Source organism: Toxorhynchites rutilus, chromosome 2 (assembly GCF_029784135.1).
Source record: "Toxorhynchites rutilus septentrionalis strain SRP chromosome 2, ASM2978413v1, whole genome shotgun sequence".
Classification (NCBI taxonomy): domain Eukaryota; kingdom Metazoa; phylum Arthropoda; class Insecta; order Diptera; family Culicidae; genus Toxorhynchites; species Toxorhynchites rutilus.
In genome coordinates, this window is record NC_073745.1 from 293,301,976 (window position 1) to 293,319,179 (window position 17,204).

Genomic DNA, 17,204 nt, shown 5'->3' on the forward strand with positions numbered 1-17,204 from the left:
ATATACATATAATACATTTGGGTTTATGATTTGTCAATCAAGTACAGTTAGCAGGTTAGCTTCTGAAGATTGTTCTTCAGAACAAGGTTTTTCGTATCCTATATTGGATGCATAAAACCTTGTGCCTCCAACGTAACGCTCTCGTTTTCGAAGTCCTCCAAATATTCATTTATTCATTCATTCAGAATGGATTTAGATTCAACTTCAAACAAATGATCTCTAAATCAACGATAGTCCTACGTCACCCTTGCGGTTATACCATAGATATAACCCACTTCCTGTTTTTTCTTGGGATTAGTAGTTCACCTTGAATGTCAGTGAGTTATTCTTGTATGTATCTCCTTTTCGTTTTTTTTTTTTTGAATAGAGGATTGACGTTGCTTTTCCTTCAATTATGTCATTCTAACCCTTACTACAAGAACAATGATTTCGTTAATAATTGCTCGACTGATTACTTGAGAAATTGTTAGTTTTTATTACAAATCCAAATCGCAGGTATCAAGTTTTCCTTTTCGAGGTTCAAATATAAATTGCAAGACTAGGTTCAAGATGCTAGAGTCCCAATTCGGAAAACTTCCGTGATTTCCGTGTATTACAATGGAAGAGCATGACGTACGACTAGGCACAAGTATTAAGTCCGATCCGAGTCTGATAAGACCTTATCAGGTGACCCTTCAATATATTCAATCTTCAAATGCATTTGATTTTCGAGTTTTTGCTCCGTTGAACAGAGGAGACTTTTCAGGTTACCGTTCAGCTGCTACGAAATGCATTTGATGTTCGAGTTTTCGTTTCAACGAGTAATTGGGTCCACGCTTACAAAATTAATTCACTTACCAGAGTTATGATCCTTTTGCAGAGACCTTTTCAGGTCACCCTTTAATATCTTCACGGCTACGAAATGCATTTGGTTTTCAAGTTTTCGTTTCGTCAAGTGATCTCTAGTTTGCGTTAGCATAATCACATCACTTACCACAGTGAATTTAATGGGAAAATTTCGAAACCAATATTTGTTACATCCGGAGTTCCTCAAGGCACTCATTTGGGGCCGCTTCTGTTCATTTTATTTGTTAATGACGTTTGCGTTTTTCTTAACAATGTTGAGGCACTTATCTACGCAGATGATATGAAGCTGTATATGGAAATAAAGAATGGAGAAGACTATCAAACATTCAAAAATGATGTTGACATATTTTATAAATGGTGCATCAAGAGTTTATTACAGCTCAATTTTAGGAAGACAAAAAGACAAAAGACAAAGACATTGTATATTACATATGTTAGATCAATTCTCGAATACTGTAGTATTGTATGGTCCCCCTATATAACTTCACACGAAGACAGAATTGAATCTGTACAAAAACAATTTTTATTATTTGCACTTCGTAAACTAGGCTGGTCTTCATATCATCTCCCTCCATATGAAGCACGCTGTATTCTAATCAGTATTAAAAGCCTAAGAGAACGTTGGGACTCTGCCATGATTCTATTTATTATTGATATCATATCATAATATTAGGAAACCTAAATTTTTACGCACCGATTAAACACCTGAGAAACCCTAACATTTTCTACATAGATAACCGAAGAATGATAAGCCTCTGTAATGAACACGGTGAAATAATTGATGTAACCATGTCAAGATCAATGCTTAAAGACTATCTGAATAGAATAAGATATAGTTAAATTTCACTGTAATATTTGGGCAGCATATTTAGTCAACGCTGGTTTGACGAAATAATAAAATAAATTTAAAAAAAAAATTTCATTATGTAACTTGTTAAAATCCTCCTCTAAATTAAACGGATAAATTATCCAGCCAGCTCTCTTTAGTTTTTTTTTAGTTTTAAGTAGTATTGATAATGTATCGGTCTTTGATTGACGACAATAAATAAAGAAATTAATTTGGTCGATAGAAGCAGTTAAGCTTATCATGCACTTGCGGGGAAAAAATCAAAGAAAACACCTAAAACCTACTAACATTCAAGTTTTATACATTGAAAATGTTATTTAATTCCTTTGTTGCTTACAATGTAGAAAAATGAACATATGAGTTTCCAAGAATTTCACTCTTACTGGCAAAACTTTAGAACGCAGCGAGATTTTTCATGGAAACTGAAAAAAATGGAATGGTTTTATTATAGACTGTATTATAGACACAATTACTTAAGTGTATCTCTATGTTCAAGTTTCAAAATCTTTTACTTAAATTTCGCTAAATTTCACAACCAACTGCGGTTTAACTAAGCCGGAACACTACAAGTTTGCTAATTTTTCTTTGATATTTGTAGCCTTTTTTATCATCTATACCCATGTTTACTTCAACTATTTTATTTATATTTTTCAAAACTACAGGAAGTCTTATTTCCGCATTTACATTTGAGTCAAAGAAAACCCAAAATAGAGTCAGAGTGAAACATAGTAATCATTTTCTGTTTCATATACCGTTCCGAATCATATTTCGGACACTCTGATAATAACTTGAAATGCTTAATGCCCTGATGATATAACTATAAAATTAATATTACAATTGATTCTTTAGAGTAACCCTTTAGAGGTATTATCAAGGCAATAAACATTTCAAGTTATTATTACAGAGTGTGCGAAATATAATTATATTAAGGATGGAATCCACTAACCACTAATTCTGCCAGCAAAATGATCCAACTGTATCGAGAAACATCAACATCCCAGCTAAGTACTATTAACAATTTGTTATTTTTATAACCGATCCGAAATGCAATCCGCTTCAAGTCTCTCGGTGTTGTGTGCGAGAGAGAGAAAGTGTCAGTCAGTAGAAGACTGCGGTGATGGCGGGTGCGGCTGCGTGTGAGAGTGTGGCATTACGAGTGCGCGATCGTGGAGGATGACCAGCAAACATGTGATTGTATTGGTGTGGTTGCCTTGCTTCCCAGAACGGACTCGTTTGCTTCGGAAGACCAAGGTAGTTTGATTCTTTTCGTCGGTTGACGTACAGTCGAGTTTTTGTGAGAGGATTGGATCGGAGAGCATATTTTGATTGTGCGATAGCTGACGGATGGAGGCAGGCTGTTTTGTTTGTTCGAGGCAGACGATTTCGGTCACGGCAAGGCGGAGCGGACGGTGTAGCCACGCCGGTGCAGTTCTATGTCGTTGTTTACTTCTCGCAGTTGCGTGAGATTTGTGCAGCCGCATTTTCGCGCGAAGTTGCATTCAATCTAAACGACATTCTAGAGTTTTAGAAGATCCAATAGTTTTAGAGGTTTTTATATATCTAATATTGTCTTCGTGGTAAAGAGCGCATTGACGTCAACGTAACATCGATTTTCTTTTCTTTTAAATCTAGCTAGACGTTGACTTTGATGTGTATGTACAAGCGGCCATAAGATTTCCATGCAAGAATATTCAATGTAGTGTGCGTTTCGACCATGAGAATGTTACGGAGGTCGAGAGAAAAGTTTGAATTAACTTACATTTGTCATTTGTTACACAGTCAGCCATGTTTTTTCTTGGGATTAGTAGTTCACCTTGAATGTCAGTGAGTTCTTCTTGTATGTATCTCCTTTTCGTTTTTTTTTTGAATAGAGGATTGACGTTGCTTTTCCTTCAATTATGTCATTCTAACCCTTACTACAAGAACAATGATTTCGTTAATAATTGCTCGACTGATTACTTGAGAAATTGTTAGTTTTTATTACAAATCCAAATCGCAGGTATCAAGTTTTCCTTTTCGAGGTTCAAATATAAATTGCAAGACTAGGTTCAAGATGCTAGAGTCCCAATTCGGAAAACTTCCGTGATTTCCGTGTATTACAATGGAAGAGCATGACGTGCGACTAGGCACAAGTATTAAGTCCGATCCGAGTCTGATAAGACCTTATCAGGTGACCCTTCAATATATTCAATCTTCAAATGCATTTGATTTTCGAGTTTTTGCTCCGTTGAACAGAGGAGACTTTTCAGGTTACCGTTCAGCTGCTACGAAATGCATTTGATGTTCGAGTTTTCGTTTCAACGAGTAATTGGGTCCACGCTTACAAAATTAATTCACTTACCAGAGTTATGATCCTTTTGCAGAGACCTTTTCAGGTCACCCTTTAATATCTTCACATTCCTACCCTTCCCCTGGTGACTGTAAGGACGTGGCCGGCGTCGTTATTGATCATTGAAAGCTCGAATCACCGAAAATTGCACAACGAGAATGATTTGCTAGTCCCAAGCGTCATTCTGTGTGTTCTTTGTGCAATTTGGTTGGTTCAGGTCAATCACGGAGAGCAACTACGAATTGTACAGTCTACCCAAGCTCAAGCTCAAGCTCAGAGTGTGCGAAATATAATTCGGAACGGTAGTGACAAAAACCTGTTCTTGTTGCTCGATCAGCATCGCGAGTGACGTGAGATAATAAAGTCACTCGCATTATTCTGGAAGCCACCTTACTTTTCAGCTCGTTGCTTATACCCGATTCGATAACAGAAAGGCACACGACTCATCTGATTGTTCAGGATTAGGTCAACTATACATTCGGTACCCTAAATGATTTGCTATTGCTTACAAATCGATCGCGCTGATAAAAAATCTCTGAACCTAATTTGCACAAAGCAGATAATAGGTTTCTAATCCCTATTGTCTCTAAACCGAAAGACGGATGAATAAAATAGGATGCGACGATAGTTTCAGCATCACTAGCCACAGACAGATCATCGACTACGCTTCGAACATTATGTCGTGAAGGAAATACAATTTCGAGCCGAGTAATGTAGAGTTTTGTTTCGACTACTTATTCGCGCCAATAGTGTCCCATCCACAACCCGGAGTACCAGCTACAGGGTGGGCCATTTAAAGTGGAAGGATTTGTTTTTGCAATAGCAAAGTAAAGAAGTGGAATTTAAATTTTGTTTTTTGAAATTCATTTATTTTGGTCCAAGGAGATTTGTTCTAACTACTTTTTGATTTTTGATATCTCGTAAATGACCGCCTCTGGCCTTGACCGCAAAATGTGCCCTTTTTTCGACATTTTCCATCACTTTGCCCAATGTTTCGGCCGATATGGCAGCAATTTCTTGTCGGATATTGTCTTTCAGCGCAGCCAGGGTCCTTGGTTTACCAGTGTATACCTTGGATTTTAAATATCCCCATAAAAAAAGTCAGGAGGCGTCAAATCAGGTGATCTCGGTGGCCAGTCATAATCGCCGTTTTTCGTTATTAATCTTCCGGGGAACATTTCGCGCAATAATTTGGTCGTGGCAGCCGCTGTATGGCATGTAGCGCCGTCCTGTTGGAACCAGTAATTGTCCAATTCATTTTCACGAACAAATGGCAATAAAAAATCGGTTATCATTGTCCGATAACGCTCCCCATTCACGGTTACCGTTGCTCCATTTTCGTTTTCAAAGAAGTACGGGCCGATGACTTTATCGGCATAAATGCCACACCACACAGTAACTTTTTGGTCGTAAAGAGGTTGCATTTCGATGAATTGAGGGTTTTCAGTAGCATAAAACCGACAATTTTGTTTATTCACTCCTCCATTCAAGTTGAAATGCGCCTCATCAGACATTATGATTTTTTGCCAAAAGCTACGTTCATTTTTGGCCATTTCGATGGTCCATTTCGCAAAATCAAGTCGACGTGGTAAGTCAGATGGGTTAAGTTGTTGAGCCATTTGAATTTTATACGGAAACATTTTCAAATCAACACGAATTATGCGTCGGAGAGTGGTTCGAGCGATGCCTAACTCTTGCGAACGATGGCGACCTGATGTCGATGGAGTCTCTGCAACACTGGCTCGAACGGCATCAATATTCTCGTCGAAACGTCTTGGTCGTTGTCTGGACAGATGACTGGCATTACCAACACTACCAGACGATATACATTTGGCATATAATCGACGTATAAAGGGTGTGTCACATCAAATTGCATCACGGAAAAAACGCTGTAGAAATTCGCCCAGTAGACCGATCCTTTTGAAAATTTTAGACAGTAAAATAAAAACTATTAAACAACTTTTGGCATTTTCTTTTTATTCATACTTCGAGCCCAAGCCCGTATGCTCGCACCTTCCTCTTTACCCCGTCCATAAGGTTCTGTACAACGTCAGGTTGTAGTTTTTTTTTTGAACAGAAATCCATTTTCTCTTGAAGTCCGCCTCCGATTTGACAACTTTTGGGTTCTTCCGGAGGGCCTGCTTCATAATCGCCCAATATTTCTCTATTGGGCGAAGCTCCGGCGCGTTGGGCGGGTTCATTTCCTTTGGCACGAAGGTGACCCCGTTGGCTTCGTACCACTCCAACACGTCCTTTGAATAGTGGCACGAAGCGAGATCCGGCCAGAAGATGGTCGGGCCCTCGTGCTGCTTCAATAGTGGTAGTAAGCGCTTCTGTAGGTACTCCTTAAGGTAAACCTGCCCGTTTACCGTGCCGGTCATCACGAAGGGGGCGCTCCGCTTTCCGCAAGAGCAGATCGCTTGCCACACCATGTACTTTTTGGCAAACTTGGATAGTTTCTGCTTGCGAATCTCCTCCGGAACGCTGAATTTGTCCTCTGCGGAGAAGAACAACAGGCCCGGCAGCTGACGAAAGTCCGCTTTGACGTAGGTTTCGTCGTCCATTACCAGGCAATGCGGCTTCGTCAGCATTTCGGTGTACAGCTTCCGGGCTCGCGTCTTCCCCACCATGTTTTGCCTTTCGTCGCGGTTAGGAGCCTTCTGAACCTTGTATGTACGCAGGCCCTCTCGCTGCTTGGTCCCCTGGACGAATGAACTTGACAAATTCAGCTTATTGGCGACATCCCGGACCGAACTTCTCGGATCACGTCTAAACTGCTTAACTACGCGCTTGTGATCTTTTTCACTGACGGAGCATCCATTTTAGCCGTTCTTCACCTTCCGGTCGATGGTTAGGTTCTCGAAGTATCGTTTTAGTACTCTGCTGACCGTGGATTGGACGATTCCCAGCATCTTACCCATGTCCCGATGTGACAACTCCGGATTCTCGAAATGAATGCACAGGATTAATTCACGACGCTCTTTTTCGTTCGACGACATTTTTCCAAATTTACGAAAAATTGACAGTGAAGCATGGCCAACGTGATCTATACACTCTTATCTGATTATAAGCGAAAGCTGAAGATATAATTCCTAAAAATTGAATTTCTACAGCGTTTTTTCCGTGATGCAATTTGATGTGACACACCCTTTAGTGTTGTCTCCAGGCGATGTTTTAACTTTATTTTTATTTTTCCACGCACGTTTAGTTAACACAATTGAGAAGTTATTTTGAAATGTACAGCTGAACAATTTAAGCGCGTTGTTTAGGTGTGTATTGTTCCATGGTTAAAATTGTACTGAAATGACGCTTCCAACGCGGTATGACATTTGTTAATCTGACATCTCTGTCAAAAGTGATGGGGTTGCCAGATGCTTCCACTTTAAATGGCCCACCCTGTACTTACATAGTCTCCTACACTCATCTAACAGCAACTATAATCGTGCCATTCTTCTTCGGGTATACTGTGAATCGAGCCATCTAGTATTTCCGTAGAAATCAAACGAACCCGTAGATCTGGCATCTCTGGGTACCGCAAGGAGGTTTGGGATAACCAATATATGAACATTCAATTGCACAATCGATGAAAAATTAGAATAAGACTGACGCTATGAAAAAGAGTAAACAAATCAACATAAATGGCATGAGTGTATTCTACCCCAAAAAAGGAAACACCGAAACACTTTCACTGAATTCAACTTCGGTAGGTGGGGATAAAAAATACCGATAAGTATCATTCGGTTGTTTGGCCACCTTCCTCGTGTTTCATCATACGTACAGAGTTTGGGCAATAAACAGAACAAAATAAATTGAGTTCCATTACTGCTAGCCATTGAACCATTTCCGTCGATGTGGTAACATCGTCTCAGGAATGGAACTCGTAAGTACCATCGAAACCTTGTTTAAAATACATTCCTTTCCTCAGAACGTACGTTTTATTCACAGTACATCAGGCTATCCATTCTGTTCACCGTTGTGGCGGCCTTCGATAGACTCCTGCACGGGGAGCCCGGAGTTGTTCAAATTTGGCCCAATAAATCACACTTCACCACTCATCATCACGATGATGGGCATTTTGGGTCCAATCAGGCTGCACTCGGTGGACTGCGGCTAAGGAAATCGGGCCGGGTCGATTCGATTTCGAATGTTGGGGACGAAACCGCATTCAACCTTGTTCACGGGTCGTATTCGTACCTTGACGAGTACGGGGTTCCGGTGACCGTGCGATATACGGTTGACGAGAAAAGCTACGGACCGCACTTGCCAACGGTTGAGTCCGCCAGTGGAGGTGGCGGTGGGCCGTGGCATCATGATCATGTGCCGGACAGTGATGGTCGATGAAATTTTGGTCGTTATTATCGTGGGAATTCTTTGCACAATTATTGGAAAATAGTCTGTTCAAAGCGAGCCTATCAGCAGGAAATCGGTTGCGTTCGTTTTCTTATTAAGAAAATTTGTTTGTAAAGTAACATACATGATATGAAAAAAACAGCTTTGTAAAAAATGCTAGTTTCGGTTGATTAACAAGATTCTAAGATTTGTAGATTAATGATAGACAAAATACAATTTGGGAATGGAGAGATAACTGAATAAAACGTTTCTCAGCAATTTTTGAAGTCGCTGTAATTCATTTCTGGAAGACATCCCTCAAATTTTAGTTAACCTTGAATCCGTGTTTTGTTTAGATCGAACAGATACGAATGAATGAATCACGTTCCTAAACATTTTCCTAAGAACTGGGTTAAGAGTGACGAAAATGAGGACAAACTTTAAAGATAGAACATATTTTTAACTCATTCCTTTTGGTCGGCTAATAAGTGTTTTGTTGAATTCTCTAGAACAATCGCTAATTACTACATCAGTCATGGAATATATATTTAATACTAGTTGACCCGGCAAACTTCGTCCCGTCCACAATAGCTTTTCTGATTTATATAATTTCGAAGACTCACGTTCACCGAAAATTATTTCATTGAATGCGGTCTATATTCGCAGTATACAATTTCTTTTTCGACGTATACACCTTACGCAGACTGAGACAGATCAATCCTAATACTGACTGTTCAAGTCCGTTGCTCCGTTCTTGAGTTAAATCGTGAGGAACGAACACCAAGTCATTTTTATTTATATAGATTCAAGAAATATGTGAACAATACGTTACAAAATACTTTTATTTCGCTTCGGGTGGAATATGGGGACAACGAAATATGCATCCAGAGATCAGTGCAGGATACAAATAATAGAAATCACAACGTTGTATGTATGATGAAACGGATAAAATGCCGATAATGGAAATTCAACTTACCCAAGATTTTATTTTAGTCTTATCGATGTCCTTGATTAATGAAGGAAGGGGTATGATAACTGCTACCCGCTACTTGCCTAATTATTTTCTAGCTTTTAGTACATTATATGTATTATTATTATCATGTTCAATTACAAAGAAACCGTTTAACTTAAAAAGTTTTTTTTACTTATTTTATTTTCTAGTTTTTAGTATATTTATTTGTATCATTAGCATATTCCTCTATAATAAAACCATTCAACTTTTTTATTCTTTTTATTTCGTGTCTAGTTTTCCTCAGAATATTTTTATGATATACTGTATTCTATTAGTCAAATCATTTCATTTAATACCGACATTGAGAGGATTGCAAAAATACATGGTACCTACCCCACAGACAATCAAATATACATACAAACAGATCAAGCTTAATGAAACCATTTAAACAAGTAATTAGTTATTTGGGGACTGCGGCCATCTTGGATTTGGATTTTTCATGATCTACTATGTTCTACTAGCACTTTCAATTGATACCTGTATCGATGGAGTTTTGAAAAAAAATTCACCGTTTTGTAGTGGTGGTCATTTTGGATTTGAATTTTTTCTGTATAACTATATTATACTAGGCAAGCCCTTTCATTTGATACTCATTTTGATGAGTTTTTTAAAATATATATATATTGCGCCATTTCAAATGTGATCTACTAATCAAGCCCTTTTATTTGATCCCATATTGATGGGATTCTGGAAAAATATGTAATCCGCCATTCTGTAGCGGCTGCCTTTTTGGATTTGCATTTTTCACAAACGATGAGCAGGGGCTGAACGTTGATACTTTTTACTGTTGCAATCGTCGTTCAAGTTTGATGCTCCTTGATGTTCAATTGTTCTGCAGGTTTCCCATCGTCCAGTGGATTTTTTTCCTCTTGTTGTTCTCCTACTGAATCAATATCATCATCGTCAAAGTTAATCAAGTCAGAAGTTGGTCAAAGTTGATCAAGTCAGGAACAAATCTGCATGTACGAAACGTCCAAACATACAAATATATTTTCGAGCAACATTTAGAAGCGGCACAAAGGCAAATATTAATTATGGTGTAAAAATAAAAATTATCGAAATTACCGAAATTACCGGTTACTGATTGTAAATATACCAGTAATTCAGTAATAGAAAATGACCCGGTATTACCGGTAAAACAGATAACGTTTAAACCGGTTAACAATCCCTAATTGATATATTGACAATAAGCAATATTAAACAGCTTACTGATGTGCATATGATCTCTCACTGAATGAATGTTTTAGATCTCGCTTTTGTCATCCCGTTGAGGTCATCGGAAGTGTGGCCTGAAAATGAGAATGTGTAAAATTGCATGAACCAAGAAAGCTGTTTCAATGTTGGAAAGTGATTTCTATATGAAGAGTGTCACGATTTGGTCACACAACAATCTATGAAAATTTTTGAACTAAAAAAACAATTTTAAATTTCAAAAATCAAAAAAAAAATTAAGCTAAGCTTAGCTTAGAATCTGATAGCAGAGTGAAATAAAATTTAAACTTGGTCATTCTGAAACTTAGTTACCGAATGACCAAGTTTAAATTTTATTTAACTCTGCTATCAGATTCTGTACATCCAACTTTTCCAATTTGTTCGACGCAGAACGCCTTAAAACTGCATTCGCTTCCAACAGTTTTTGGGTCTTCTTAAGGTTTCGCTTGATGATGGTCCAATTTCTCTCGATAGGGTGGCGAAACTATGACTTGTTGGGCACCACCTGCACGTTGCTGATGGCATATCACTCCATGGCTTTTGTTCCGTAATGGAGGTATGAAAGCCAGCAGATCTTTTTTCAAGACACTCTTTAACGTAAATTCTCTGGTCGGTCGTCCCGGTTGTAATGAGCATATCGCACAGGAACAGACAGTCTCCAAAACTAGATATTTATTAGTGAACTTCGAGGATTTAATATGGTTGAATCATATCACTTTTGCCCAGAGAGCTGTTGGTCTGTCTGTCTTGACATAGGATTCACCGACCATCACCAAGTTTTGTTTTGTTTATCGTCGCGATTTGGAGTTACTATCTTCTTATAAGTCATCAATTTTAATTACGTTGATGAGAATTGATTTATCTACTTCTAACGATTTTACTAAATCGAAGTGTTAATAGTTTGAATTTTTGCGATGCACAAGCATTATTTTGATGTACTTCCGAGCAATTTTTTTTTAATTCTTTATTTTTGAGACTTTCAGCCTCCTGGGCTGGTTCGTCTCAGAACTTCCGAGCAAGAACGCCATTTTGATAACCGAAGATCAAATGTCAAATTTAAAATAGTGACATCATTCGGCACTCCGAAATTTACAAAATGAGCATGATTAACAATTATAATTATTCGACTAAATTTTGATCATAACACCCTTCATAGATAATTAGAAAAAAAAAAACTATGGTCCTCTATACAAGTACTATTGATGTCTATTAGAAGCGGTAACGAGTAGAATTCAATAGAATCATGAATCTAAAATTTAAATCTAGAATCTATCGAAGGTTCTCCATTCTAGGGTACTAAGTAATCATCTACAAAATAATAAAACACGCGTTCGTTGTGAAATCACACATTCGCGAAGGGTGTAAACAATTTCGGCGATCCATTTGTGATACTTCGTAAACGAACTAACGCCAATATATGCCCTCTCACCGAAACTAGGCTCCATTAAATTGCACCTCGCTTAGCTCGACGGCTCATTCGGGTGGCGCAGTTCGCGCAAGTTTGTTCTTCTTGTAGGGTGAACTCTCCGGTTTGCTGGCAATTCATCGAACCATCAAGCGAAACATCACCCTCGAGCTCACACCAAAAATAAACATCCACCCAAGAGCCACGGAGAAGCTAGGCGTTAAGTGTTGTTGGCTCGAATTTTAAGATATGATTTAATTAATAATTTTATATAACGTTTTCCGACAAACCGCAAGCAATTTCCATTGATTTTTGCGACCAATTATCCCCACAGCCCCAGAGCTAATGGGGGGAAATCACCAATTTGAAGTTGTCTTTGAAGGCCTTGCCGCGGTATGATTGCGCTAACCGAGCATCAAAGAATCGCACCGTCCGCCCGGCCAAATTTTGCGCGGGGTGTAGAAGTAAAAAGACACTCATAAAACGTTTTTTGGGCGGCTAATTCGTGGTGAAGGCTTCCAGAGAGCCACGAAAGGTATGTTCGTACAAATGTGAGGAGAGATATTTTTTCCGGGTGTTTGCTGGTAGTGCGTATAAATAATACTGCAACCAGCTGAAACAATATCAGTGATTTGTGTCATTCCAACTGCGGTGCAGCAATGAGATTTGTGAGTATGGAATGTAGAATTGGGTGCTGTGCGTGTGGCTAAGGTGAAGAATGTTTTCTCCGTTGCAGCTTGTCATACTGTTAGCTCCGGCCATGATCGTGAATGCGGCCATCGATACCAAGCGGGTGAAGAATGCGGACGTTGAGATTGTCCAAAAGCAATTGTACCATAACAAAGATGGCAGCTTCAAACATGGCTTCGAGACGTCCAATGGAATCACGGTGGAGGAGGAAGGATTTATCGGAACGGTTGGTAGAAACGACGAAAAGGGCACTGTTATACGCGGTTCATACTCCTACCTGGATCCAGATGGTGTACCAGTGTCAATAACCTACCGTGCGGATGAGAATGGCTTTCACGCCCAAGGCACGCGCATTCCAACTCCACCCCCACTTCCGAAGGCACTGAAAGATGCCTTCGCGAAGGCCAATAAACGGCCGGAACCGCTGGTGCAGGTCATCCACGAAGGTGTCCACTACAGCCGACCGGACGTGTACAACAAGCTGTGAACCGACGAAAAAAAAAAGAACTAGTGAATATTTAAACTCCTCTAGCTGTGATTGCTTTGCGTGATAGTGGTCGGAGCTAGGCGACTGGGATCTCCAGCATTCCAAAGAGTGAATTATTAATAATCATTTTGTAAACGCTCGTAAACGCGTGATAGGTAGTTCGAATATCGTAATTCCAATTGTATAAGATGTTAAACGACCAACTCAACGAAAAAATCGTTAAAGAATCTTCGTAAATCTAATGTACTGCAATATTTGTATGCAATTCCAAAGATGTGATACTCATAAAAAAGTATTCAGCTGCTAGTTCCGTTATACATTTCCTTTAGTGCGATGTTCCGAATTCAATTTTGTGTTGCCCCTGAACCCTACTTTAAACAACTTTTTTTGCACTCTTTGCAGTATATTAATTAAGAAATAAAACATCCTTCATTGAGAAGCTTTTCGTGAGGGCAACCACTGTTCGAGATAATATGATTTCATTTCAAAAAACGTGATGATAATAAAACACGACAGAATTGCAAGATAAAGTAAAAAATAATGATGAATGATATCTGTAGTACCAATTTCCTTTTAAAAAATTATCTACAGGTGAAGATAGAATAGAAGCAGAAAACCATGGTAACGAAAGGGCCGAGCTAGACTTGTTTAAGGTGTTCTTCACTATACACTTTTGCAGGTATTTTTTCCGGACTGCGGGCCGGTCACCACATTTATTCAGCTTTTCGAGTCTCTTAGCAAGAATCTTTTAGCCGAACTGGGGTGGATACTAGCGTTGTCTCGCGGTATGCTTCGATGATAATTCGGTTCATACGGAACTTCAATTTGATCTGCCAACTTCACCTTGCAATATGCGAATGCCAGATGCAGCTTCCCAGTCGCGCTGCACCCAATCCACAACATTGAAGTTCCTCCTTCGGAATTGTAACTAGAATTGCGATCCGGATCATTTCGTAGAATTTGTCAATAACCCCTAAATCCATCGGGTCCATTACAGCTTTATTTTTCATCAAAAAAAAAAATCTACAAAGGAAGATAAACATCAAAATAATTTAAAACTTTGTAAAAACAGGAATAAACGGAAGCTTAACGTAGGACTGTGATTATTCGAAAACATTATTTTTAATTGTTCAGATACCGTTCTGAATTATATTTCGGACGCTTAAAGCATATGGTGCAGATCTAAACTTTATCCACAGGTATTATATGGTCGATACTTTTTATAAACTAGTTCAATATGCTTTTAAACTTTCTACTTCGTCTGGCCTATTTGATTACATAAAAAAATCATCGAATAAAATGCGAATAAAAAGAGCGAAAGAACGCTTCAAAGGAATTAATTCACTTAGGTGAACGGTTAGCAACAGTGTCGTCCGTCAAAGTGAACTGCTTTGCTCGTCCATAGTCTGGTTTCCTTATTCATTCAACCTTTTTTTAGTTGCGGACAAGGTGAGTCGTGGGTATTCTAGTGTAGAGACACGAATTTTGGACGCTTTGCGAGCTCTGAACAAGTAAACAGAGAATATTTTTAATATCCATTATTTCATTGTTCGATTGTTCATCTTTCAACAATAAAAAAATATATTAAAAAATGGAATAGTTACAAGATGGTGAAGTGAGAGGTTCTATCAAGCTAATTGACTGAAACAATTTCGTAGTCCTACGTCGACAATGCGGTCATGTTCTAGACACAATTCTCCAATACATTCTTTTTTTTTTTTTGAGAGGCTTTGAACTTTGCAGTTCATTCGCGTGTAAACACAATTTCTTTCTTCTTTCTTTGTTTTTAACTTTTAACTTTTAATTCATTCGCCTCTAAAAACACAATTCAATTCAATTCTTTGTTTTAGAGAGGTTTCAAACTTTGCAGTTCATTCGCCTCTAATGGTCTCAAAACATATTTTTTTTATACTATACTTGATATGGGACCGGTACCGCTAGCGATGGATGACTGTAAAATGATTCAATTAGTTGTTGGGTTTTTGATCTGTGAATAAACAGCAAATTGTGATGATGTTCCGAATTACAGAGGCTTCAAACTTTCTCAGTTCATTCGTCTCTAGCCTTAAAAAGGTCAATGTAGAAAACTCGCACGATTTTCTCGTCATTCTTTTGGTGTTCAAATCATCGGAATCCGTCTACAGAAAGAATAGTTATTGATGTAAAGCTATTCAAAAACGTTAACTCATTAAAAATCAACTGAATTCGCAAAACAAAAATCTTAAAACGCCTATTTTATAAAATACTGCTTTAATTATTTCATTTCAATCATTATTTCGATAATATACAAGTGTTTTTTTTCTGGAGCATTGTGATGTCTTCGAATTGTTTGTTGCTCTTACTATCGAGTGCTCAAACATTAATATTTTAATGAACAATCATCACCAAAAATTTAAGTATTTCAATTATATTTTTACACAATTGATTTGTAGGTAAACAAATGGTATCATTTTTATCGGCTGTGTGGTTTAAACATTTTGTTTTCCGAAACAAATGAAAAAATATGTAAGTTATTTTATTTTAAAAAAATATCCGTAGACTGGATCATAAAACGTTGAATCCAATCGTTTGATGCGTTCCAACACTGCTTTCGGTTGCTCTCGTTAACCACGTGTACAATGACAATATTGGGCCTGATCACGAACGTCACTTCACAGTGAAAACAGAATGAAATGCATACAAACTGCATACAATTTATTTCGTTTTCACCGTGAAGTGACGCTCGTGATCAATCCCATTGTGTGCATCAAGTGTTTGTTAATAAAACCGATACAAATTGAGGGGCTTAGAACGAAAGGGGTGTAAGTGATTTGATCGATTTCTCTACATCGACTCTCTCTTTTGGTCATAACTTAGCTGCAAATACATTCCCAGCTGTATTTGACAATGTGGAAGATAGGTCAGAACCTCATCTAACGGATTGTATAGCAAACTTAAATTGGAACGTTTTTGCAGTTGAGTTATTAACTAAATAAAAAGTTGATGAAGAGAAATCGATCAAGTCACTTACACACCTTGCATTCTGAGTCCCTCAATTATAACACGCAAGTGTGATTTTTCGGAATATATTACTTAATACTTGTGTACATCGGACACTGAACGAAATGTCATCAAATTTGAACCAATGTGGAAAGAGTCGGTCAACAGATGGCGTTTGAAGAAGAGAGAATATATCCAATGTTTCCAGCTAAAAACTATTTTTATATTATACTAGAACAATATTTCGGCGTTTCGATAGTTGATTGGGCAATAACAACATAGCATCAGATCAAAATATATTACACTATAAAAATATGATCATTTATATAACATTCTCATAGACTCTATTGTTTCATATATTAGATTTCATTAAAATATATCGTATTTGAACAAATAACAAACATATAATACAAAAAGCACGGTTAATAATTTCGCTCGAGAATGTCTTTTAACAGCAATCAAAATAATACAAAAAATTCTACAGGAATAAAACTCCCCGAGTAGTCTACATTGCATTACGAACAATACAATTTAAGATATTTGGGATCTAAATATTAGGTTTACAATTTTGATAATAATGTTATTGAAAAATTTGGGACGAGAGATTTCAAATGGCTAGTTATTAATTTTAGTAGTACCTATAAATTTTGGGATGAGGATTATAAGACCAATAACTGCGTCTTTCGCCACTGCCACCTCCGCCCCAACCTCCCTCACCACTGCCTCCTTCACCGCTGCCACCTTCTCCGCTACCTCCTTCGCCACTTCCACCCTCACCACTGCCTCCTTCTCCACTGCCTCCTTCACCACTACCATCTTCTCCGCTACCTCCTTCTCCGCTTCCACCTTCGCCGCTTCCTCCTTCACCACTACCGCCTTCTCCACTGCCGCCTTCTCCACTGCCTCCTTCACCACTGCCTCCTTCACCACTGCCTCCTTCTCCGCTGCCAGCTTCTCCGCTGCCACCTTCCCCGCTTCCACCCTCACCGCTACCGCCCTCTCCACTTCCACCTTCTCCGCTACCGCCGCCTTCACCACTACCGCCACCACCCTCACCGCTACCGTCTC

General features: G+C 38.5%; 3 protein-coding genes across 6 annotated transcripts in view; all 3 read left to right on the forward strand.

Moving 5' to 3' along the window:
- The window catches only part of LOC129764629 (sestrin homolog), a 136,184-nt gene that overhangs the window by 84,462 nt on the left and 34,518 nt on the right, over positions 1–17,204 (forward strand). The gene's annotated exons all lie outside the window — the stretch shown is intronic.
- Positions 7,327–8,568, forward strand: LOC129764635 (uncharacterized). The gene is made up of 2 exons (XM_055763903.1): positions 7,327–7,902; positions 7,968–8,568. Exons 1-2 carry the CDS (start codon positions 7,894–7,896, stop codon positions 8,361–8,363), a joined length of 405 nt encoding a protein of 134 aa, XP_055619878.1. The 5' UTR covers positions 7,327–7,893; the 3' UTR covers positions 8,364–8,568.
- On the forward strand, positions 12,618–13,673 carry LOC129764634 (cuticle protein CP14.6-like). Its single transcript, XM_055763901.1, has 2 exons — positions 12,618–12,648; positions 12,717–13,673. Exons 1-2 carry the CDS (start codon positions 12,640–12,642, stop codon positions 13,155–13,157), a joined length of 450 nt encoding a protein of 149 aa, XP_055619876.1. The 5' UTR covers positions 12,618–12,639; the 3' UTR covers positions 13,158–13,673.